General features: G+C 26.5%; 6 protein-coding genes across 7 annotated transcripts; 4 read left to right on the top strand and 2 right to left on the bottom strand.

Moving 5' to 3' along the window:
* Positions 1–1480: 1480 nt before the first annotated feature.
* On the top strand, positions 1481–10297 carry LOC128951778 (uncharacterized). Its single transcript, XM_054297050.1, has 2 exons — positions 1481–2200; positions 9848–10297. The coding sequence occupies exons 1-2, from the start codon at positions 2088–2090 to the stop codon at positions 10173–10175; spliced, it is 441 nt and encodes a 146-aa protein (XP_054153025.1). The 5' UTR covers positions 1481–2087; the 3' UTR covers positions 10176–10297.
* A 2951-nt stretch (positions 10298–13248) lies between these two features.
* LOC128953039 (prominin-1-like) lies at positions 13249–17764 on the bottom strand. 2 transcript variants are annotated; one of them, XM_054298534.1, is made up of 14 exons: positions 17667–17764; positions 17525–17584; positions 17319–17437; positions 16532–17079; positions 15918–16464; positions 15749–15852; positions 15234–15634; positions 14651–15149; positions 14265–14588; positions 13984–14199; positions 13829–13918; positions 13644–13762; positions 13526–13573; positions 13249–13458 (listed from the first exon to the last, which is right to left on the bottom strand). In XM_054298534.1, the coding sequence occupies exons 4-14, from the start codon at positions 16892–16894 to the stop codon at positions 13308–13310; spliced, it is 2862 nt and encodes a 953-aa protein (XP_054154509.1). In that variant the 5' UTR covers positions 16895–17079; positions 17319–17437; positions 17525–17584; positions 17667–17764; the 3' UTR covers positions 13249–13307. The 2 variants fall into 2 exon arrangements, with proteins under 2 accessions (XP_054154509.1, XP_054154510.1); XM_054298535.1 differs by lacking the exon at positions 17525–17584.
* A 1360-nt stretch (positions 17765–19124) lies between these two features.
* Positions 19125–20738, top strand: LOC128952002 (general transcription factor IIE subunit 1-like). Its single transcript, XM_054297324.1, has 2 exons — positions 19125–19734; positions 19787–20738. The coding sequence occupies exons 1-2, from the start codon at positions 19292–19294 to the stop codon at positions 20661–20663; spliced, it is 1320 nt and encodes a 439-aa protein (XP_054153299.1). The 5' UTR covers positions 19125–19291; the 3' UTR covers positions 20664–20738.
* A 248-nt stretch (positions 20739–20986) lies between these two features.
* On the bottom strand, positions 20987–22675 carry LOC128966531 (V-type proton ATPase subunit C-like). The gene is made up of 2 exons (XM_054313381.1): positions 22428–22675; positions 20987–22307 (listed from the first exon to the last, which is right to left on the bottom strand). The coding sequence occupies exon 2, from the start codon at positions 22274–22276 to the stop codon at positions 21113–21115; it is 1164 nt and encodes a 387-aa protein (XP_054169356.1). The 5' UTR covers positions 22277–22307; positions 22428–22675; the 3' UTR covers positions 20987–21112.
* A 117-nt stretch (positions 22676–22792) lies between these two features.
* On the top strand, positions 22793–24652 carry LOC128966442 (probable basic-leucine zipper transcription factor K). Its single transcript, XM_054313293.1, has one exon. The coding sequence runs from the start codon at positions 22928–22930 to the stop codon at positions 24650–24652; it is 1725 nt and encodes a 574-aa protein (XP_054169268.1). The 5' UTR covers positions 22793–22927.
* Positions 24653–24882: 230 nt separating this feature from the next.
* LOC128966441 (GATOR complex protein NPRL3-like) lies at positions 24883–26946 on the top strand. Its single transcript, XM_054313291.1, has 2 exons — positions 24883–26269; positions 26365–26946. Exons 1-2 carry the CDS (start codon positions 24980–24982, stop codon positions 26944–26946), a joined length of 1872 nt encoding a protein of 623 aa, XP_054169266.1. The 5' UTR covers positions 24883–24979.
* The last annotated feature ends 333 nt before the right edge of the window (positions 26947–27279 follow it).

Here is a 27279-nt window from a genome sequence, read left to right as displayed (position 1 = left end):
TGTTTAATGCAAAAATGTTTATAACTATTTTATTGGCATTATATTAAGGTATTTGTATACTGTATGCGCCAAATGCCTACCATTGAGATAATCAATAAAATAACATTATTTGCTTAAATTAACAAATTTAATTACTTTATAATATGACAACTTGTTTGCTATTTGACCAAATGTGTCAGTTTTTATTTGGTTCAGGCAGATTTAGAGTTTGTAAAAAATCAAAATTTTCAATTATTATTTGAGTTTTGCAATTATATAAAATTGATCAAAACTTAATATACTGTATGTTAACATTCATTACAAATTTTATATACTTTGTAGTATCATATAAATTGATAATATTTTACATTATTATACAATACTATACCAGATTATAGATAGATATATATATATATATATATATATAAATAATTATTTAACCTTAATTCCAAAAATTAAATCAAATATATTTTTGATGAAAAAATAATTTAAACAACTTTTGATAAGATATTATTTAAACTGAGACTAAAATAAAAGTTGTCAAAGAAATAGGATTATTGCAAAGTTATGTCTAATAATTAGTGAATTAAAAGTCGATAAACTGATAATTTTGTTACCAGAGGTCACAATAGAGTTCATTAAAAAACATTATGTAATATATTATGCAATCAATAGAGACAATCATAAACAACATAACTATTGTGTGAGTTGTGTGACAAAAGTGAGAGTATTTGCCGATACTATGACTGCAAATAGATATCGATTGGAGAGAAAAGTCGTTCAATGTATGGGTCACTCATTGAATGGTTTGTCTCTCTAATCGTATATTACATGCAATACATGACATACATAGCAAACATATAGTGAATATACTGTAAAATATTATACTGTATAATGTAATACTATATATAATGTTATGAGTGAATGGTTATCGCGTTGTGTAATCATTAAAGCGGTTGTTATGCGATATATGTGTCAAACATACCGTTCCTCTTGAAAACAGTAGATATAATATTCTTAAGCTATAAAAAGTTATATAAAAGTGCAATACTTGGGCTCTGGTTGTGTGCAAAACATTTAACTTAAGTTTAAATAGTTGTCGCTTAACAGCACCTCTGCTTGTGTTGTCATCATAGCCTCACCTGAACTGTACTACTATTATATAATATACTGTATTTACTCTCACTATTTCATTCATATATCCGGTCCTCAAATTACATTACAATCGCATAATAAGTTTACTAAACATTTTGGTGACAATCCTATCAAAATAAATAAATAAATATTACGTAAACTTATTTAACTTTTTTTGTCAAATAAAGTCTACGATACTATTGAAGCATATTTTACGTCAAAACTTAAGGTAAATTATTATTTTTTCTTTTATTGCTTTTTTAAATTAGTTTTTTGTTGTTTTTTAATTATTGATATAAACGATGATAATTGTAACGACAATTATAATGAAATATCGTTTAAAAGTTATGTTAAATGAGTCATTGAATTAGTGCAGTATTTCCAATGTATTTATGAACCGGTTTTCAATGAAATGATTGTTTGGTTAGACATAGAGTTAGTGTCAGAAACAGTGGTGTAGTTAACGGCAAAGTAAGCATTGATCAGATGGTTGTATAAGTGTTTGGTATGTTTTAGCCGCACATGCAGTCAATGAGCGGCACTTGTATTGGACGGAAAAGCAGTTATGAATGCATTGGTTTACTGCCAGTCCTGCGCTTTAGTGACTAATATGTCGACTCGTTTTCGGCTAACAGTCGGCCAAATAATAAGCAATAGTAGGGAACGGGTGTCGCACTGGAGTCACCATTTGATGCCATCTACTCTTGAATGACGAGTTATTTACCTATCAGTGTTACTTTGCCTTCACAACCCATGACATCCCTGTCCATTGACTATTGATGTATTTGTTCATCAATTAGTCGATGCATTCATTTGATTCAAAGCTTTAATTGTGATTATCATTGCATTTAATTTGTGGTAAATATAAGATCGTCTAAAAAGTGATCAGTGATTACAATACAGTTAGAAATCATTAGTAGATCTTATTATTATTGTTAATCAATTGTGAGGTGTGATTGATGTGTTGATAAGCAATGGTATTATCATCGATACCGCACTCGACGTCTCAAATCGACGCCAGACTTAAGCTATATCTCATAGAAATGCCCCGAAGGGTGGCCTTCGTCGATGTCGACCACAATCACGTGTAAGACACCAATTGTCATATATTTGATGATATATTGTAGATATATATCAATTGATCCATTAATATATCCATATATGAGTCACACTCGTTGTTATCGATTTGTTTGTCTGCTTTCACCCCACACTTACCCACTCACCCACTATTGCCTATTCAATGCCATTCATTGCTCTGTTAAAACATATCTTTATTTATAGATCTATTGATTTTGTCCATTCATTGACTGTTTATATTATGATTTGTTGTATTTATTATTTAAACAAATTATTTTTATGCTAAATGTCAGTCAAAAAAATGAATTTAAATCATAATAATAGACAATAGTATACATCATTTGCATCATATGTTTTGCTTCCCTTTTATTTTAGTCTTATTTTAAGTTCAATTTTATTACACTTTATTTATATTTATTTAAAAACATTTCTTTTATGAAAGTGTTGTCTAAAATGTTTAGTTTTAAATACTCTTAAGAATAGAGAGAGAGAGAGAGAGAGAGAGAGAGAGAGAGAGAGAGAGAGAGAGAGAGAGAGAGAGAGAGATGACTCTGTTTTTGTCAGTTATATATATAGATTGTCTTTAAAAAAGTCTGAAACGGTTTACTCGTATTTTTGAAATAACAAAAAATATGTCTGTTTTTGCAAAAAAGCACTTCTTTCTAGTACTTTATGACAGTTAATGTTAATGTTATAGAAATAGTTACTCTTTTGGTGGCATTTTTAAGCCAAAACATTATATAATTGTTTTAATAAATAATAGTTATAATGATGTCTGAGAAATCAATTTTGCTATACTTTTAGAGATGCGAAACATTATCTAACATTACATTAATCTTTATTATTGGTATTTTGTGTTGATTTTACACTAAATTGATTTTTTATTTTGTTATTAAACTTTCTTTTTTTTCATAAAAAAGATTATTTATATTTTGTAGCATATTTTTAATGTAATAATAGTATTAATTGTAGGAATGTCTAATCAAATCACATTTTTGACATTATCATCGATAAAATGTTTTAAGATTTATTTATGTAATAAAAGTTTTATTTATGTATATTGAATGAAATAAATGGTAATAGAGGTGACATTGAGTTAGAGTTTGATGAGTGATATATTGTATGAAAAAATTGTTTTCATATCGTAGTGAATGTGTCTTTAAATTGTATGATAAATATTAAAGTTTGTATCACATATGGTATGGCATTAATATAGTAAATGTCTTATTACGCTCTCACCTGAAAATAGGACAACGAAAGCCATTTAAAGCAAACACAACAAAATAGTAGTGCATTGATGACTAACTTTTGAAAACAATATTTTTATATTCATTGTTGTAATTGTTATCACATAAAGCAATCTCTTGACTAACAAATGCACGCAATGATAGACAATAGTTTGTATGAACAGTACTTTTATGCAAATGTCGATGAATTGCATAAAACGGGAAGTATTTTAGCCATTATTGCCATTATTGTCAATCATTGCATACAATTTAATTATCTTTCAGTTTGCATACCAAATGTCACCACAAATGTCATGTGAAGGTCATAACAACTGGTGATAATCGACAGCAATTGATAATAATCTGATAGCAAAACAAATATAATTTGACATTTCACTACACATACATTATTTACAATATACTAAACTACTGTTTATAGTATATCAATATTATACACATGTATTGTTTGTTGCTTTTGATTATGAAATATCTAATAAAACAAAAAACTTTGGTATTTGCAGTTATGCTTATTATTTGATTATTCAAATATTTATAAATATTATATTTCTTGTAAATATTATTGAATAAACTAATTAAAAAGTAAAATTTAAAAAAATATATTTAACATAATTAAAGAAAGAACTTTCAGTTTATTATATGTTTGTTATCAGGAAATTAACGTCAATTTAAAGTAAAAGTTGTGTCAGTCTGTAACATAAACTTTTTAAAAATAAATAACTTATTTTGTAGATATCAGACATCATTTATCATATATTATCAAATCTCATTATTTGGTTGCTATTAATGGCATTCAATTCAATAAATTTTTAATGAGTTTTTGTGGACAACAACTCAATACACAACTTGTATTAAATGAAATTTTATACAATGTCTTATAATATAGAAATTTGTAATCTATTATCATAGAAGATATAATTAATGACTTCCTTTATTTTGATGCCAGCCTTATATTTGTCAGCAATAAGATACAAGTTATTATACAATTATTATAATATAATAATATTTTAAGAATGCTTTAAAGTTTGGTTAAAATTATTTTTTTTAATCAATTCAATAGTTCAGAAAAATGTAAGCTTTGCATAAATTTAATAAAAAAGTTATTTCAATTTATTTGACGATAACTCGTTTATTTAACACTTAACAGCAACTTATTAACAATTATAATATGGTTTATGAGACGACCGTGAATTTTGATAAGTTTTTGTTGTTGTTGTTTACACACCATTTGATTGTCTAATCGTGTAATCATTGATTATTTTTCTATAGACTTGTTATACTGTAAATATTATATGTCTTGACTCTCATATGAATTGCATGAGAATAGACTGTTAAGCAACTGTTGCCTTACAAATACATATTATTATATATTATTATATTATTATTTCAGCTTATTTTTGGGGACAGACTTATAGTTTTCTGCAGTTTTAGTTTATTTATTTTTACTCAATTGTTTGAATAACTCCATGAAATAAATGATCAAAATTATGACCCCAGACATGGCATAACTTATGTCTACTAATAAAACAATGCATTGCAATAAATAAACTGACATTTTCTACATAATATATATATATATAAACTCAACTAAAGTTATGCCGAAATGTTTCTATGTGTGTATTCATTGTTCAGAAAAAAGATAATTTTTTCTTTGTTATAATATTTATGTTTGTCTTATAATTATTTTATAAGTGATGACACTTATCTAATCTTATAGTTATGAGAGAAAATATTGTAACTGAGTATAGAAATAAAGTTAGTTTTAATATTTGACTAAACTATCATTAGCTATATTTTGAAGATTGTTTGTAAATTGATTAAAGACAATCATATTGAATAACATAATGTTTGCTCTGTTATCTTAAATTTTAATCTAAAGAAACAATTTTGGGCTCAAATTTTGACACAAAATCAAGTCTAAGGAAGTAATGATATCTTACATATCTTAGTAATGAATTAAAAACATGTAACTAATGAATGAGATAACAATTATTATCCAATATATTATTAATACATTATTTATAACAAACATACCGTCCTTTAAATGACTTCTCCACTCCTTTTCTGTTATTCTTATCTCACGCCATGACTTAAGTAACGATATTTAAAGTTTAAAAGTAATATCTGTATTATAAGTTATTGTATTAATATTTATATTGTTTTTATAAATGTATTTTACGATTGCTTTTAAATAAATATAAAGCTAACTTGAATTTAGTAACGTATTGCTACTTATTTCAGTTATGATAATATTATTGATAATTTATTTATTCAATTGATTCTCACGCATACTATCTATGAATTTAAAATACCGTGCATTCAAAATACTGTACATTATATACAGTAATACTATACTACTTTATAGTATCAATTTATTATAAATTTATATTCTATACATAATTTGAATTTTATTAGTTACTTATTATTAGATTTTAATAAATATTAATATTTTTAACTCTGTTTGGCATTATCAATTATCAATTATTTTATTAATTTTAATCATATTTAAAAACTTGTTTTATGATGAAGTGATAATTTAAACTTTCTTTTAATACTTTAGAGATTGTTTGTTAGTAGTATAGTTAGACTATAAATTTTCAAAATTAGATTAGAAATTAGATTATTTTAATTTCAATATTAAATATACACTTATAATTATTAAATGATCAAATTTAACAAATTTTAACAAATGCAATTAAATTATTTAATAAATAAATTAATAATGATTTTGATTATATGTTTCAAAGTTGTTATTGACATTAAACTTTGAATCATGTCTCTAGATATCGATTTTCTTATTAAAATTTCAATTTTCTAATTTAGATACAAATATTACTTAGTATACTATTAAATGACAACTTTCCGTTTTTTGCTTGACATGAAAACATATAATAATGTATTATTTGAAAATATTATAATGTATTTTATAGAAAAAGTCAAATGTTTTATCAAAAATTCGAGAGAGAGAGAGAGAGAGAGAGAGAGAGAGAGAGAGAGAGAGAGAGAGAGAGAGAGAGAACTAATAATTTAGTTTAAATGTAAGATTAAAAATAGAAATATGTTTTCAATGTCTTTTCATAATAATGACATGTGTTTGAAGTTGAAAATTGATTGTGACATCCATTTGACAGATAAAACACCAAAAAATATCTCATTTAAAATAGTATTATAATCTCATGAATTTATTCAACAAATTGTTTTAAATATAATTTAATTTCTCTGAATTGTATTTTTAACGACACCTTTGAAACAAAAGTGTTATTTGGTTTTAAGGACATTAATAATAATAATTTGTTGTTAATTTGATTTTATAAATTTATTATGTAATGATGTCAATATAGTGTATGTTTTATTCATTTTAAATAAACTCATATTAAATGTTTAAACAACACTGACATCAATCCTATAATTAATGTATTACTAGACGCATATTATCTACATTTTAATTTGTATGAATAATATTTATTATAATTAAATATTGTTTACGAACTTCCTCTTCAAATTAATTGTATTTTTAATTGAATTAATATCTATTGATAAATTAACGTAACTCATCTATTATGTAATTTGTTTTGAATATTGAGATGATATCACTAAAATACATGTATTGAAAAATATGAAATGTAAGTCATAAAAAATATATTATTCAACAAATTAAACAATACTTATATACGATATACTGTATATTGACTTAAAGTTTGTAGACGACCTTCAAATGCATTTTTGAATTTATTTCTACTAACTCTTTCATTATTTGTTACTATATATAAATTACATATACTGTATACTATAGATATAAACAATAATATTTATTATTTATAATATTTTATTTATTACAACAGTAAAGTAATAAATATTACGCCAATTGATTGTTAATTTTGATTAAAAATAAGTGATGAATGGTTAAGAAATTCCAGTGTCAGATGTTTTGACGTTTTACTAATTATTTGCATTTAAATCATACAATACAGTACTTACTGTACAATTTCATTACAATTGTATTATTTAGTAATTATATTTTAATTATTGAGGTTATTTTAATTTTGGTATATTTAACCATTTAAATAACCATTTAAAATAAGTAATATAAATGATATGTGAAAATACAATATAATAAAATAAAAATTTATGGTAAAAACTAATTTACAAAGTATCGCTTTTTTGCTAAATTTTAGGCATCAAATTTGAGAAGTTTATGAATAATTAATATATTTTATATGAGGTATCGCCCAAACATTATTACTATTAATATACCTATTATGACAACAATATTACTCATTTTTGTGATTTATTTTAATATTTATATATTTAATTTTTTCACTCAGAAATTATTTTTTTCTTTTGCTCCAAATTTTAAACTTAAATATTTATTAAACCAAACAATATTAACGCATAATATCTAATTATAAATTATTGTATTTGTTTGGATTTAAACATAAAAAAGACATAAAACTCGGTTTCATTAATTTTTGCTAAATTTGAAATAATTTAGTATTTCATGTTTATAACCAGTTTATAATCATATTTTCCCGTAATTATCTATTTTTATTTATATTAATGTAATGTTTTTGTAAAAATTTGTTAAAACATATTTTTGTTATTTTGTTATTTATATTTTTGTTATGGTTTAAATATATTTTTAAATTTTAATGTACATACATACAATATTTATAGCTTAAAATTTTGCAACATTGCTACACTTTTATGTCTACTTTTGTTTTTATATTTAATCATTGTTTTTTATAGATAATTATTTATAAGTTATAACTATTTAATATTTAAATTAATCTAATCATACAAATAATTATTATTTAAATGTTTATATCAAAAGCAATATATATATAAATTACACTTATTTAACAACTTAAAAATAAAAATTGAATATTTATTATATAACTAAATAAAAAATAAAATGATTTTGCTATAAGATTTCTAAAAATAACATTAAAATTAAAAGATTGTTTTTTAGTTACACTGTTTTTTATTGTAAACATTAATAAAAATGACAAAATGCTGGTATATTATCACAGTTAGACTGTGCCCACAAATATTAACATTATGAAAGACTTCATACATTATAACATTTTCATGATTTATCGTTTCATTTAATATAAAGCTTATAATATAATAATAAACATTAATTCATTGAAAACCAGATTTACATTATTTATTTAAATTTCTATTGAATGTATCTTTTTATAATAATTCTAATAATAATATAAATTTATATAATTTTTTTTGTTTAGATAGTTTTATTTTCTGATTCATTAATATAATTTATTTTTGTTAACAACAGTACATATATAACAACAACAATATACTATATATATATATATATAATAACTTCAAAAGTGAATTTAATATTATTTCCTATTTTACACAATGAAAATACTTATTGAAATTTAAGATTTCAAAATTTGATTAAAATAGCTGTCAGATTATGATCACAACTAAAGCTATAAAATATCTCTAAATACAATTAATAACTTGTTTTAAATTTACGAAAAATTTATATATTTTGATGTTTTATAACTCTTTGATAAATATTTATAAAAACTTGAACTCAATTTATTATATTTACAAATATAAAAAAGTTTTATATAATGTTAACCATAATTTGGTTTACACAATGTTTACGTTAAGTACTTTAATATGTATAAGTGTTATGTCAACACAAAATACTTTCATTTTGATAATATAGAGCTAATAAAATTTGTGTGACTTTTAATCACTTAAATGTTTTCAACAAATGATAAGAACGGTATTTAACGGATTTTATTTTCAACAAAAACATACATTAGATTGTGTCCTAAATTTAGTTAATTTGTGATTTAAAGAGAGATTCACATTAAATTTAGAAAATAAAACTTTTTTTTTGTGAATATACTTTAAGATTTATCTGTTATTCACTACAAAAATAATTAATTAACTTGTTTTGTGTGCACTCTATATAAGAAAAAATATAATAATAATTTATAAATTTGTTTTATTAAACTTAGTTTTGTTTAAATAATATCAATAGTATATAAAATAGCTTCAATTTATAGTTAAAATTAAAAATAGTTTTAATGATTTTTAAACATTTTTAAATACATATTGAAATTTTAAAATATAATATTATTTTATTTTTTAATATAAACATTTCATGATGTTTTATAATAATATTTTATATTTTTTGTTAATTTTAATTAAAAAACTTAAGTTATCGTGATTCTTAAAAATAAGCTTAAAATTTTAATTTGTGTTACAAGTTTGCATTTGATTAGCAAAATATTTTAATAATCATTAAAGTATTATATTTATGATAAAAACTTAAATTTTCATATTATGTTGTTTTTCGATATATTTAATGATGATTTATAATAAGTTAACAGATTTAGTATAAATAATAATTTATATTTTTTAATTTATAGGATGAATGACAGCGGTGTCGACAATCCCTTTAGACCGGGATCTGAGTTGAGCCGAGAAGCAGACATTATAGTTAACTTAATAAAAGAGGGAAAACCTATTACACCGACCAAAGAGACGGTTGATTCTCCCAATGGATTCAATGCTATTAATGGTAAAAAAGATATGAATCTCTTAGAAAAGTCTCCGGAAATGAATGGTACGCCTAAAAGCCGGACTCCGGCTGTCGTTGAAGTTCAACACTCATTGATAATTCCGCCGCAAGAGTCTAAACAAGTGGCCGAAGAGGTAAACCTTAAGAAGAAACGCAAGTGTTGTACAATTCAGTGATTTCTTTGGTATTAATTCAGTCTTTTAAGGACTCGACTCATCCGCACATCAGTTTTGATAGCATTTGAATCATCATTATTGTTGTTATTATTATATTATTATAATTATAATAATTATTGTATTTAATTAATTTGTTAGAAATATCAATCATTTTTAAAACCTGGTATCATAGCATACCTGCGCTCTAAACTACACAAATGCATTATTATTATTACAAAACTGTTTAAATGCGAAAAAATATTTGAAATGCCTTTTTAATCGCTTAGTAATCTAAAAAATTGACAAATTACTAGTCAAATGCCATTTAAACGATTGTTTTTTATAAAGATATCACTAATATTGTGTACAATTGTTGAAGTGATTAATGCTAAAGACATACCGTTACTCATCCAAACATTTTCACCAAAAAATATTAATCATTTAATCATTTGTTGAGTTGTTTGCCTTTAATAAGTGTTTTATAGTTATCGACATTTTAAAGCAATTATTTGGCAAACTTTATAATATAAAGATCACTTGTGTCCCAAAAAAATTTATATAATTTGAAATTATGTTATATAATTTACTATTGATTATTGATGTACACAATATAAAAAATGTTATAAATAAGTTTTTCATAGATTTATTATCTAAAACTTAATTATCTGTTAATATTTCTCCAAAAAACAATTTCCTCCAAATCTATCAAACTCTACTACAAAATACTGTATTTATTATAAGATAACATTATTTAAATATATTTTTAGTTTATTTTTGTTTTATACACAAAAGACTTTATGTTAAGCCAAATACCAAATACCAGACCCGAAGTGGCAGTTATTTAACTTTTGAAAGACATCTAATGTTAGATTTAATATAAACTATGGATGTGTTATATGTTTATTATATTGACGTCAATTAGCCTTCAAAAATGCAACTATTCTTGAGTTTGATTTTACTATTAATTTTGAATTCAATTCAAAATGTTTGATATGTTTGAAGTTAATTTAGCATGAACAATTATATATTATTTTAATATTTTTTATTATGTGATATTTTAGCTTAATTTAAACGTTTTAAATTTTTTTATTTAAATATAATAATTTTGAAATAAATATTATCGCAGTTCCTGTGTTTAGCAATTATCATGTTTTATGTTAAAATATTAACGATATTTATATACATATATACAGTATTTTGATTATATTTTAAGCAATATAATATACAATTCAATTTAAGCTACATTTTAGCATATTTGATGAAAATGAGAATTGATGTAACCATTTGATAATATTATGAAATAACTGTATTTGTGATTAAATTTGTAATTTTAAGATTGAAAATGAAAATGAAAGATATGGCCTGGCATTGCTCACAGAGTTATATCATATATCTAATGGAGTTTTGCATTATATTTAGTTCAAATGCTTTGACATAATGTAATACAAATACATATATTATACAAATATTGTTTTTTAGATACAAATATAACAAATCAAAAGATATTATCTAATAAACAATTGATAATAATGTTTACCAATTTATGTAAAAACTCCATTATTTTTATATTGAGTGAACTTATTGTAAATGATATGAATTGGGATTAAATTGTCAATCAATTAATTAATATGAATGTGTTTATACAGCGCTTATTCATTATATGTATAAATTATATGAACCCTTTTGTACGATAGAAAATCATTTTTGGCACAAAAATAATATAATAATAATTATTATAAATATTTTTTCATTGTATAAAATCAAGTTATGATAAATTTAATATAAATATAATTTTAAGTCATTTTTTAGTCCAATAAATTTTGTAAAAATTAATAGATAATTAATATATTTAATATATATATTAGGAACCTATTTAAATGTTGATCACAAAAAAATATTACCAAAAATAATTAATTAATATAAACAAAATGTTTGAGATTTATATAAAAATGATTTTTTGTGACTAATAATTTAAATAGATTCATTTTGTGATCACAAATAATGTATTTATTTAAAACAAATTAAATTACATAAAAATAGATATTATAAATATTTAAAACTATTGCTTTTATTACCTAATTTGCAATTTAGATATGAATTGTGAGAATTATAATATAAATCTGTATAATTGGCTTTATATTCGTTTAAAAATAAATCAAATGAACTATTATTAACTAAAATGTATTTTATTATTATATTTATCTTATTTTAAATATAGTAATCATTTTATGCTAGTGTTTATGGATTGTATAAATACCCGGTTTTTAATTTATTTTTAAATGTCAATTGACTATATGTGTGTAAAATGACTCAATTTTAATTAAAACGGAAAAACAAAAATATTTTCAATAAAATCTTATTTATTTATAGTTCAAAATTTTACATTTATAATAATATATTAAATACTATTTTACAATTAATTTTTATGAATAATAGAATATATGTTATAATAAAAAGTATATTTTTTATATTGAACTAAAGTCTAGACTTAAAGGCACATCGTTTGTAAAATTTTGACAATATATTTGTAATTTATATTTTATATATATTTAGAATATATTTTATAAAATCAATGAAATGACAGTTTAAAATCAGATGTATTTATCAATCAAATTATATATATATTGCACTATATATTTGTCTTTGAAAAATGTGAATAAATATAAGAGACAATCATCTAATAATAATAATTATTTGTTAACAATATAATGTTGCAAATATAAGAGTATATATATATATATAGAGAGAACCTATTAATGGCTATAATTGGCTTTAAAGTGTTCCCTTAAAAGAGATCATAAGTAAATTTCGACAAAATTGAGCCCACATTTCATTAAATAAATTAAATTCGTTACCATCTCTTCAATAGTTAATTATAAATATTTGCCTTAAATTCCTTCAACTATTGCCAAACTAATAACATTTGGAGAAATGCCAATCTTTTCAATATTATTATTATATTCATTATAATTATGCAAATATTGGAAATTTAAATGAAACGACTCATCTATTCATAAACTTTTCTAAATATAATTGAAACTAAAAATATTTTTTTTATAAATTAAAAAACATAAAAAATTAAATAAAAATACTGTAAAGGTATTGTAAATAATATAAAAATAATAATATTGATAATTAGAATAACTGATGAAATTAATTAACAAAATTATATGGAGGAGGCCTCGAGCCATAGAGATGTGGCGGTAGTGATCCGGGAGACCAGTTGTCATCATCTGGTGTCCTATTTGGGGGCGCACTGGGAGCCGGACCTCCTCGACCTTCAGAATGACTTTTATTATCAAGACTTTAGAAAAATAAACGATTTTCACAATTAATTTAAGTTAAATATTTAAAAAGTAAATGAAAATTACTGAGCGAGTGGTATGTCGTCCTCTTCTAAATTGTCAAGAGTTGAATCACTAAATATTTTATTGAAAATAATTTAAATGTAGTCAACAGTCAATACAACAAAAAATATTTAAAACATACGATTCTCTTCGTATTGAAAATCGTTTGACTCTTTGGTATAAATGCGAGAGAATGTATGAGAAGAAAGTCGATGGAAATAATATAACTAAAGACGACAACATTGAAAACCAATAGCCATTCTGTTAATACATTAAAAATAATATATTAATATCATTTCAATTGTTTAATAAATAAAAAATACTAACAAAAGGAAGAACTGTTTCTTTACATAACGCCATTACAGATGAATTGATGGCCCGACTGACTGGTTCGCACCGACCAATCGATGTTTGCATCTTTAATACAAAACAATAACTTAATTAGAAAATTATTAACAATAATTCATTCAAATATAATATACTTTATCAATAACATGGTTTGCGTATTGATCGATACGAAAGCTCATATTACGGGTTAGATTTGCGGCCAAATCTCGGATTTCATTTCGACCTCTGGTTGCGATAAAATCTTGTGCTGACTCTAATTGACGCAATAGTATTGTCACCACATCTCTCACACCTATATTTCCATAAATAGACTTCTTTTCAATCTTTTCTGCGCTAAGCGTTAATGTATCCTAAAAACAAACATAATTTTAACTTTATTTACGGTAATTATAAAGCTTTATATTTCAATACATACTATCGTTTCTTTAATTTTAATAACTAAATTGATAGGGATTTTCAAATCCATTGCAATGTTTCTTAATTTCGCCACATTTTCGTAATCTTGTTTTGGAAGTTTGTTAGCCTCCTGTTCCAACTCATTAGAAATGGCCACCAAATCCAATGGAGTAATACTATGTTTGATAACATTAGCATAACTGGAAAAATTAAGAGTTCCTAATGAAGTTTCTTTTAATTCTTGAAGCAATTGATAGCCATCTCTTGTCATTAGTTGAACATTAGATGGGTTGACATTAACCCGACTGAGAAAAGCTTGTAGTTTATCATCAATTTTGTATCGCTAAACAAATAAAATTCAAATAGTTATCAATAGTTAATACTGTAGTAATAAAATAATATTACATCTTTAAATTGTAAAATTTCTGAAATATTAATATTGGATGCAATTCTGCCATTTATTTGGATTTCATTGAATCGATTCAATTGCAAGACATTAAAGAGACTGAGATTCTGATGACATCGTGTTATTACATCAGCGAAGTTTGGTTTCACGCCTTGAATAACATTAAAAGATTCCGAGTAATGAAGTTTTTCAAAGCGATTCTGAATAATGTCTGCAATTTGTTTGCTTTGAGGATCTGAAGGGTTTTCCAAATAATAGCAGACAGTCTTATCGGAAATACTTCCCATTAGAAACAAAACAATTGATGAGAATACTAATGGCAAAAATGTTAACATAAATATAGTTAGTCCACAGCGAAACAGTCGGGTCGAAGATTTTGAGCGCCATTTGTAGTTATGCCGAGTAGGCTGTTCTTTACAGGAACCACATAACAATCCAAATGAGTAAAACATGAGTATTATGAACAATATTGAAGTGCCCAATAAAAATGCATACCAACTAAACAATAAATACAGTATAATCAGCAAATAATGGGTAAAATTATTGGAAAACAACAATAAAATTAATATATTCAATAAATACCAGTATATTTCATATTTATTGATGTATTGTTCTCCTAAATAAACATTTGATTTGACATTATTTAAGTCGACAAAAGGACGCCTCAAAACATAGTTGATATCATCGGCGACACCACTCAACTCTAATCCAACCAAATATATTTGTCTTTTAATATCAGGTATTGTATTGTTGACAGTAGACTGTAATTTATAGCTTATTTCATCAAACGATTGCTTTCCTTTTCTGATTTCTTCAACAATATTAGCATCTAATATACGACTGATGTTATTCATCAGATGAGACAAATCGGGTAATTCATCGATACGTGAAGTGACCACAAATGTTGATAAAACTCTATTATATTTATAGCGTAAATCAGAGCATATTTTATCTCGACAGTGATCTAGAAATTGCTCTAAATCCTAAAAATATACAGATATACAGTATATAATTAAGTTTAATGTTAACATTTAACTATATAACTATATAATATAGCAGTATTTTAAACAGTATATAACTAAACAATAAAATATTACATTTCTGGATCGGCTAAGTCGTGACTGTAATTGAACGGTAAGTAATCGAAGTTCATTTGTTTCGGTTGATAGTGTTTTCAAATCATTCAAAATTAGTTTTAAATCTATATTTAAAAGATAAATCAATTAAAATTATAAATATTTAAAACTAATTATTATGATAACATACTCGAGGCTATATCTGTCAGATTGTTAAGAGCGACGGCTTCCGAGAGAACAGCCATTTTATCCTTAACAATGACACCACTTCTGTCCAGTTTATCTCCCAATAGTTTAGCCAATTGATCGTAATTTGTTCGCAAGAGTGTATTGACTTCTATTTGGGTATTATTCAGATATAGCATCATATCATCGGTTGTTTGGTTTAAAGCTTTTGGCAACTTATGAACTCCTGTTCTGATGTATTCATTGGTAACGAAGGCACAGATGACAAAAAATGAAAGCAATAAAAGCAGAACAAACAGTTTGACAGCACTAAGACTTCGGACACAAGGATCACACGTTCGGTCAACTTTATAGCGTTTCTTTCGGTGTCCTCTTCTTATTTGTGGAGAGCTTGAAGATGAAGAGCTATAGTTGCGACTATGTTTGGCACGTCTCGAGTTGTTATCTGATGAACAGCAACAACAACAAAAGCATCCGATCAATGGTAATACTATAGCAACACTTATTATCACAATCGCTGTTAAGATAAGTCCCCAAAAGTGTGATATTAACTAAAAGTTAAGATAAAATATTTTACATTAAATGCTAAGTTTATTGCCATTCATAGTCAAGTCATACCTTTCCCTTATTTTCCTGAAGAATAGGAATGGGATCGTCTAACAGTTCCTCTTTGATAATATTGTCCGGAAGTCCATGAGGTTGCAAAAAATTGACCACATATTCAGTAATCAGATACAGATGATCCATACCTTTACCATTGAAGACAGGAATGGCTGAATGCCATTGACTTTGACTGAGACTTTGTTGTGGAGAAATAAAGTTTATTTGATCCATATTTTGTTCATTAGATGTTTGACTGGTAATCCATGGTTTATTGATCCACGGCGTCGAACCTCCAGATACTGGCAGTGAAATCAATAGTAATAATCTTAATGTCGTAATCGACACAATTGAAAGACAATAGGTTTTGGTTGAAGACATTTGTCTAACAGTTATCACTCAAATGTCAGACAATGATAAAGAAAGTGAGTTTCATATGGTTTAGTGCGACCACTCCTTCATCAATGGTTTAAGCTTTGCATCTAATGTTTGTTGGCTTTACAGTCACGGATCAGTTGTCTTATTGTTGGCGACAATGCATTCACTGATGGATTGTGTTGTGTTTGCTATATATATGAGATCAAAGACATTGAACTCGTCGTTAAAAATCAATTTCATTTGCTCTTCAAATGCATTACCAAAACAATAACATTTGAATGACTTTTAACACATAAGTCACTCAATTGATAGCCATTTAATTGTTTAATCATTTAATCATTTAATAACTTTTTTAAATTAATTATTACTTATATTTTAATATTCAAATCAATGACTAATACATTGAATCAAATGAGTTAATAAATACCTGTTTTGAATGTTAAGGTCAGTCACAACTGGTTTGTCCATCAAATGCAACGCCTATTTTGCCACAAACCACATATGATGTAAAATATGGTGATTTGGGATCAACTCAAGCAATTGGATCTAATGTTTAAAACAAACAAAAAGATCAATCAGTTTATCATATCATCAATGGGTTAGACATTGTGTTGATAGTGAGTGCAGACATACAATGCATACAATAGTTCTATACATTGGTCTCAATGTGTCTAACAATCAATACTATGAATGCTATTCAATATAAAGAGTATTTATATATAAGAATAATGTTCTCATTATAGACAACATTGTAATCAATGCTAATATTCATCACCTGTTTTGTCGACCACTCACTCAATACTATATTCAATTCAAACATACATTTAATGAATGAAATGGTTTAATGAACTAAACGTTCACTACATTCACTCATATGATAATAGTATACATTATATACAATAATATAACTATCGATAAAACAAATGATTCAATGCTTTTGCGTCAATAATTATTAGGAAGCGATACATATGTTTTGATAGCACCCATAGATACAGTCAAATGTATAATACAGTCAACAAAACTACTGTTTTTACACCAAATGTCTATATTTGATACAAACCATTAATTTTTACTTAATTGTGTAAATATTTTGAATAAATTTGAATTGGACTTTATATGATATATTGATAGTACAGTATACTGTATTAATAACCATATGGTAATACCAATATAGTAATAATAATTTTTAATAATATAATATAACTTTCAAATAGTAATACATAAATATAATGATTTCATATAATGATTAATTATAGAGTTATGAAAGTTTTAAAGTTATACATATTGTATGACTTAAATATTATATGTTTTAAATATTGTATATTAAATACATTATATTTTAATTTATTTCTCATTTCTATAGTAATGTATTGTATTAATGAGTAATGTGTTTATTCAGTTAATTATGTTAATGTGATAAGTAATTTATTAACTTTTATTTATAATAGGCATATTAAAAATTGATATTTATTAAAATTACAAAAAAAAAAAATAATTATTTAAATCATTTAAATAACATAATAAATTATATAATATTTCAATTTCATGTTTGTTTTAAATCTCATTTCTATTAAATTAAGTAAACTTAAAAATTTTATTGAATAAATTTTTTAAAATTCTACTGTAGTTTAGATAATATTTTGATATCTAATATAATTTGTTATTATGAAGTAAAAAGTTTGACAATTATTATGCAATACTGTATAATGAAATAATTAGTTATTTATAATTTTTTCTATATGTTAAACTCTGAAAAAATTATTTTATAAATTGGGTTATATAAACATAATAAAAAATATATAATATTTGAATTAACATAAAATTAAAAGGATAAACAATTGTTTTTATGATTACCATATTATTAATTTATATAAATCATTATCCGATATATAAATAATTCTATTGTATATTATTTTAATTTAAATATAAATAATAGAATATTTATAAAAAATAAATAAATCGCTAATTGTTTAATGAATGCATTGATGATTCTTTTAAAACATTGTACTGTATTGTAGAGTATTTACTATTTTTATTATTTTTTCAAAATAAGTTTTTGTTTATTAAATAAAATTATTATAATTTAAATATCTAAATATTTTATATGACAAAACGTGTGAAAAATAAAAAATTTATTTTGAATAAAATAAAATTGAAATTAAATCTATAACTAAATTAATATAAAAAGTTGTTAATACTGTACTTTAACTATAAGTTTATTATATTATAGTTTAATATAACGTAATTTGTGAAGTATTGGTAATTTTGTTGATATATTTGATGATAATTTAAATGTCAACTCAAATAAAGTGATGTTTGTATTGATTCAATTGAAAGCATTTAAAGTGATGTCAATTGAAGTGTTTTGTTGACCGCCGATGACATCAACCAAGACATACAATGTCTGTGGATATCCCGCGAAGTTTGAAGCATTTGGTTCAGCGCGTGATGCGTGGCTTTTACCCGATAGACCACGTGATTGTTGTTGACCTGTTGTTGAGGAAGAGATTGATCAAAGAGGACGATATCATTGAATTATTGAAGTTTGAGAGGAAACAGTTGAGGTCAGTGTTGGCCGCACTTGAAAAGGATAAACTGACAAAAAAGAAACTGAAGATCGAAACGGCGACCGACGGCAAAGCCAATAGACATAACTATTATTATATTAATTTCAAGGCTTTCGTTAATGTCGTTAAGTATAAGTTGGATCACATGAGGAAAAAGTTAGAGTTAGAGGAAAGGGATCTCACGGCCAGAGCTTCATTTGTTTGTGATGACTGTCATAAAACATTCACTGATCTAGAAGTGGATCAACTATTGGATCCAATGACAGGCGATATGAGGTCTGACTGACAAATATTGTGTGTTTCACTCATTTTATTAATGTCTTAATAGATGTTCCTATTGTGTGGGAGAAGTCAAAGAAGATCCAAATCATATGCCAAAAGCCGACTCGAGGTTATTGGTGGCAAAATTCAATCAAACTATGGAACCGCTTTGGCTTCTGCTTAAAGATGTCGAAGATATACGTTTATCGAACGATTTGCTCGAACCCGAAATACAAGTGTCCAGTGAATCGGGTCCTCAAACGCAAAATAACAATTCAAATAACTCAATGGCTGGCAGACAATGGACAGATAAAAACAGAGCCATTAATAGTGAATATGAAAACTCTGTACTCAATGACCACAAAAACTATATGGTTAAGATTGAAGACTCAAATACCGATGAGGCTAATGGTAGCGCTGACCAGCATTTGGTTCGGGCTAAGAAAGAACAGCCTTCGTGGATGTTAGAGAGCACTGTCTCTAATATCAATAATACCATTAATTTAAACTCAAATAACGACACATCCATAACAATTAGCACAACATCAAAAACTTCAAACAAATTTTCATCAAAATCGATGTCAAATTTAATCCAAACTAATAGTTTTGAAAACAACGAGCCGTCAAAAGAGATTTTGGAAACACTTTTGATTCACGAGAAAACTGAAAATAATAACTCTTCAGCGGTTTCTATGCTATTAAATGAAACAACAAATCATTTAACGAATAGCTATAACAATAATATTGACAATAATGAAGAAGAAATTATGAGCGAAGAGGAAGAAGAAGACAATGATAATCAACAGCCGATAATCATTGTCGGTAATCAAACGATACCATTGAGTGAAGTCAATGATGAAATCATATCACAAATGACTGATGAGGAAAGGGATGAATATATACGATTGAGTCAACAAGTTTATGCTCATATGTATGACATTTAAAATATTATCATTTTAAAACTCATTTCTATTGACTATTATAAAAATATGTATATAAATTAAACATTTAAATAAAGTTACGGTATGTGTATATAAATACATCTAATTATTACAGTAATATGGATTTTTCATTTCAATTTATAGATCGATTATTTTATTTATTCATTTAATTTAAACATTAATTTATTAACATTTGATAACAGATTTATATTATTAAATAAAATCTAAACTCTGGATATAATTTACATATTCTTTGTTTAAATTACCATTGATTTACAATAAGAAAAAATATTGAAACTTAAAAAACTAAAATGAATTCTAGATTAAATTTAAAATATAATATATATGTAATATCAATCAATACTGGTTTATATGTTTTGTCCCAATTATAATGATATTATTCATTGAATAACACACACAATATAAGCTTACCTTATGTTAAGCTACTATTTTTAAACAGTTTGTGTCCCAAACATATCAGTACTGACTTTAAAGTAAACATATGGATAGTACTCTTGAGAGCCAAGATTGAGGCCCGGAATGTCATCAATAGGTCCTTGAGATATGGATGTATCCAAATGGGCGTATAATTGATTCAATACATCTCTAAGTCTACGTTGCATTCGTTTGTTGGGATGTATGAGAACCGACAGAAAATTTACGGGAAGTCCATAACGAAGGACAGATTCAACGAATAGACGCAATGCTTTGACGTGAATCCATGCAATAAATGCTTCACTAAAGTTCACTTTAAGCCATCGTAAGAGTATCTGATACTGACGTTTCAAATCGCTCTCCAGTTTTGTCATTTCATTTTTTCCTGCAGTGATATCTTCTTCGTTGTATTGGAATTCACGAACAATGAATCGATTTTCTCTGGCGTGTGCTTTGAACTCATCGACCACTTTATTGAAGAGCGTAACCGTAAACAATCCGTGATCGTTGTCCTCGAAGATCAAGTTTGAAGAGCGCGGAACTATCATATCTGTTAACTTTTCATATTTTAATTGCCAATCTTTAAAGAAAGCCTTCGGGACGACGACCAACAATGTGCTCAAGTATTCCGATCCCAACACAAAGTTCTCGCGTTTGACTAATTCGCTTAAATTACGGACTAATAGAGAACCAGTTTGTTTGCGCTCTAATGACTGAAGATTTCCTCTAAGATTATTATAAGAAGATGTCTTTGCCTTCATATCGGTATCGATTTGTCCGATCTGTTTGCTTATGATGTCCTGTAAAGACTTAAGCGATTGTTTTATCGGATATTTTGCTAAATCCCACTGAAATTTGGTCACATATTGACCCAAATCGACACCATTTGCCTGTATGTGTTCACTGAGTTGTTGCTGATTCTTGTCTTTATTATCGAGAGTATCAGCTATAGAACCGGCCAGTTTGCGACAGACCACCTCTACAAATGTGTCCAATTTGTTTAAGTCATCCGATAGACCAACCAATTGATCTAAAGTACCGACTTTTAGGTCTGGAATATGAAACTTATAATTCTTGCAAAGATCTGAGTGACGACCAGTCGTGGCGTTCAATGATTCCCACGTCTGTTGGCATGTCTTCTCTCCCGGAGCTGATATCAACCAATATTCGTGACCAGACATCGCACCACAGTTCAGACCAAAACGTGTTTAACTAAAATACATCCAAAATATCATTAAAATTCAATTTAGTGGGCGTTTCTCACAATCATTTCAATCAAAACTTAATTACTTTCATTTCAATAAAATTCAATCATTTTATAAATAAACTTACATTTAACTCAAAATTTAGTCAACAATTTAGTCAATCAATTCAATTAAAACAATTAATTCAATAGATATTTACCAAAAATGATAAAAAATTAGTTAAATTTTAATGAAATCATAACAAAACTGTATTTTTTATCAACACTTATACTGAGTTTGTGTCAATTGATTGGTCACGTGATTCACAACATATATACTCAGCAAAGCTTTGAACGCAAATAATGTATTGAAATGCAAACAAATAATACATTGAATACAGTGTTCGGGGAATTCATATGACTTTACATATGATGTCGATATTGACTGTAATTGTATTGATATTCAAAATAATTGTCAATCAAATGGCTTTAAAAACTGTATTAATATAATGTTAATGTATTTGATTTTACAGTTATTTTATGCGTATTGTTGTTATTGTTGACAAACTATTGGTAAACAAATAACAAGTTTGTGTCAAATTGTCATCACTTGAAAAGTGAGACTAATGTCAAATTGAAAGCACATGTTATGACTTCATTGATGTCAACAAAGCGTGACTTTTATTCATTGATAGTAAGCGCACAACAATTGGATTGTGACTCAAACTATGGACACGCGTTTATCACGTACTTGGATGGCATACACGCGCTGACACTGTATCTCAAGACTGAAGCCGACAACCATTTGGACACTATTGGCACTAAAGACATAAATTATAAACTGGTTAGTGGTGTCAATACACTGAAGAATTGTATTGAAAGACTTGAAACGATTGCCAATTATTGCAATAATAATAATAATAACAACACTATCACTGCCAACAATAACAACGATGTATTTGATTTAAATAAATCAAGTGATGATTTGGTCAAACAATTAAGTGATTATTCAATCGATGAACAATTATCTCCCAATAAGAGGCTATCAAAAGATGATAATAATTATTTGGATTCATTTGATTTGAATACATCACCAAATGTTCAAAAGGCATACAAAGATAATGCAGTTATAAGTAAGATATGTGAAAGTCGTTTGCGGACAACAATAGATCCCTACAAAAGAGCTTCACTTAAGTTAGAACTTCAGAGAAGAATCATTGAGAACATAGAGTTGGCTAAGAATAAGGACAAAGAGTTGTATCATTCAATGCATTTGAATCAACGAAAATCTCTGGAATTGGCCGCAAAAAAACTACTTCAACAACAAAATGTTCTCAACATTGACAACGAATCGATGATTGTGGACAATCAAAGTCAACAACAACTTTATGCTCAGATACTTGACTTTGAGGCTAAACATATAGATCTAAGCAAACAATTTCGGTGTCAAAGTCTCGACATCGATAAAAATACTATCACTGAAATCATCGCAAAAGTTGTTAACTGTAAAGAACATCCATTAACTCAATGGATTCATAAATTTCAGGTACAAATTGTTCACATAATAAATCCATTACTTCGACAATATCTAAAGTATCGATCCAATGATGTAAATGATGACCAAATATCGCAGCAATCATTATCTTTGATAAGTAATGGCGACAACTTGGAGAACATGGATATTGAAATAAGTGATGTCGAGTCTGAAGCACTGATTCGACACTTCAATAACATCACAAGCGATATCTCATTATCACACGAAACCATTACATTGATGTTAACTTTAGTTTTATTTGACAATCAGTTATATTACAAACCATGTAATTATGATGTCTTCCGCGAACAGCATTCTTGTGTTCACTCAATTGTCTCTCAATATATTTATCCTTCCATTTGGTCGGCATTTAAATATTTATTTCGGATTGTGTTTCACAAACAAGAGGTTGAATTCAATGAAGGAATTCATCGGTTGGAGTCATGTAATGAATTAAATGCTGATCTCACCACTGAATATGACAGTGAATTGTTTGAGGAGTCGGCTCAGGCATTAACACAAGTCCTTCAATTGAAGTCTCCCTTCGAGAAACTCAAGTCATTGGTTATATTGACTCAAAATTTGTGTTCAAAATTGAAATCTACTTCAAACGTATCAACAGAAGTGTCTGCCGATGATTTGATCCCTGCTTTGTGTATAGTTGTCATGAGATGTTGTTTACCGCAACTTATTTCCGAATTTTTTGCTATCGAAGAGATGATTCAACAGAAATATCTTTTAGGTGAAGAAGGATATTGTCTTTCATCGATATTAACAGCTCTCAGATATATTCAAATGCATTCTTTGCCAAATAATTGTATTAAACATAATAGGGATTAATCATTAATATCCATAGTTTAGTCTATAGTTTATTTACTACTGTATAGTAACTTGATTTATACAATTGTTTTGTTTGTATTTTAAATTTATGAAAATTTATTTAATCACGATTTGAATTGAAATAAATTATTAWTAAAACTTAAAAATTATTATTATTTAAAAATATATATAAAATTAGTTTTAAGACAACATATGTGTGTCATTGAGTGCTGTGATTGGCTGATGATATCTACAAATACAGGTATCTATGACAACGGTTTGGCATTTAATGTAAATATTGATTGTTTTGTTAAATGTTTTAACGAAATAAATGCAATATTTGTTGATATGTCGAGTGATGCGGACATGAGTTCAGTCAAAGATGACGAGTCCTCACCTCTCGGTGTGTTTCTTGTCAAGAGTGACAGCAAAGAAGATAAACTATTGTTTCGATATCCGTATACCATCGATGGTCAACTCAATGAGTTAATAAACAAGCAGAACAAGTACGCCATTATCATCAATGAAGACACTTTCAATACGGACAGACTCGACAACTCATTATATAAACCAATGGGCAAAGAGTCACAAACAATCTCATACTCTGATCTCACTTCTTCAATATCATCACAAATAAATAATACATCGACTGATGAGACCATTGCTAAAGTGATTGGTATTACAGACATCTCGTTCTCCAATCTCTTTGCTGTTAACAGTAAACTTTGCGGTCAAAAGTTTGAACTGAAAGTCAATGACATCCGCTTTGTTGGTCATCCAATGCTTCTGACTCGCGGACAGAAAGAACTTTTAATATTTAATGTGGTCTTTGCTTTGAAAGCCAACGCTAGTCATGATATCGTTAACTGTTATCACGAGTTGAGCCAAAAGATAGCTATTGGTCTTCATTATGAAGAGAATCGCTGCGGATATTTGAGTTGTGAAACTAAACTAATGGTTGCACTTCATGATGAAGTGACCGCTATGACAGAGGACACTATGCATGAAGAGTCACCCTATAAATTGATTTTACTAAAGAGTCGATTGGCCAAAGACTTGAAAACCGTTTATGAAAATTTGTTGACAACTGGACTCGTGAGGGTTCGACTCAACCGATGGATTGAAATAAGTTTTTGTTTACCACAAAAAGTTCATCGACTTCTTCTTAAACATCACTCAAAGATGCCTCCAATAACACCACAAAATATTATTGATTGTCTGCAAGCCTTACGACCATATCATGCGATATTACTTTTGGTTGAATCACAAGAGCTCTTGGATTCATTACCTCAAGACGTGTCACCAGCTTTCACACGAATTGTCAAATTTGCAAATCCCATCAAAAATTTGTTGGAACTGTCGGCTGATGCGGATATTACATTGAGCCAAGTATTTCATATTGTGGCACAACTGGTCTATTGGGCCAAAGCCACAGTTGTCTACCCTTTGTGTGAGAATAATGTCTATACAATACATCCATTGGCGCCGACTAATGTTGATTCTCCACTCGTCGACGAATTTGATGAAAAATTTCCTGGAAGTGATGGACTACTCAAGTATTTATCCAAATTTTCATTAAGTATGTCATTAAGTCAATTAAGGAATCCAATGGATTCTCAATATCAACAAGTATTACAGGTATTCTTATAGTAATTATTATAATTATTTATTAAATTATTAAAAAATTATAAATTTGTTTAATGATATATAACTATCCTTTGACTGCATTTTAGGTGCAAATTGTTGTCTGGCTTTTGAAACACCGAATGCTTCAACAACTCCACACATATGTCTATTTGGTTCCTCTCTCGCAATCGACGCCTTACTTAACACAACGAGTATCACAATCACATTCTGATCGACCAAACAGTGCCCTAACAGGCGATATGGACGGCATTGACTATAGCACTGGCAGTTCATTTCCCAGTGAAGACTCATTGGCTACCAGTCCAGCCATTGGCACAAACTTTCAACACTCAAGTGCTTCTGAAGAAGATTTGTCGTCTCCAAAGTTTTCTTCCTCAATGATAGAGGAATCTGGAACTGCTTTACTTCGAGTCATTGGACTTTCACAGTCCGAAATTGAATCTATACTTCGTGTTTCTGCTTCGAAAAATATTGAAGACCTAAAGTTGTTTATAAAGTTATGTCCATATTTTAATGGTAGACATCATTTAGAAGATATAATGTATTACGAAAATGTTAAAAGAGGACAGTTATTGACATTAATCGACAAATTTCGAGACGTATTGTTCACCTCTCAGTACGAAGATTCAGCCGTTTCCCAGTTATGTCCTTATAATTATAGCGCTTAATAATAACTGTATTTTTTATTACGTTATTGTAGATATTTGATAAAACTATTATATTGATTACTATATATATATATTTAATATAAATTGTTACCTTATAATTATGTAAATATAACTATCGGTATATATCATAAATATAAATATATTTTATAAATATTAGATATTATGCATAAAATTATTGCATTGTTTATTAATTTTTATATTATAATCTATTTAAAAAAAATAAAAAATACTAAACTTATCAATGAATATTTTTTTAGTAAAACTATGTAAAATTTAAAGATAATTATAAGATCGAAAAAATCACAGTAATCACAATAACTCCACTATTTGAGC

This window comes from Oppia nitens, unplaced genomic scaffold, assembly GCF_028296485.1.
Source record: "Oppia nitens isolate AA-2021 unplaced genomic scaffold, nextdenovo-longstitch-racon4-pilon3 scaffold1_pilon_pilon_pilon, whole genome shotgun sequence".
Taxonomy (NCBI): Eukaryota; Metazoa; Arthropoda; class Arachnida; order Sarcoptiformes; family Oppiidae; genus Oppia; species Oppia nitens.
Note: the sequence above shows the minus strand (reverse complement) of the source record. Positions and strands in the feature narration are given on the sequence as shown.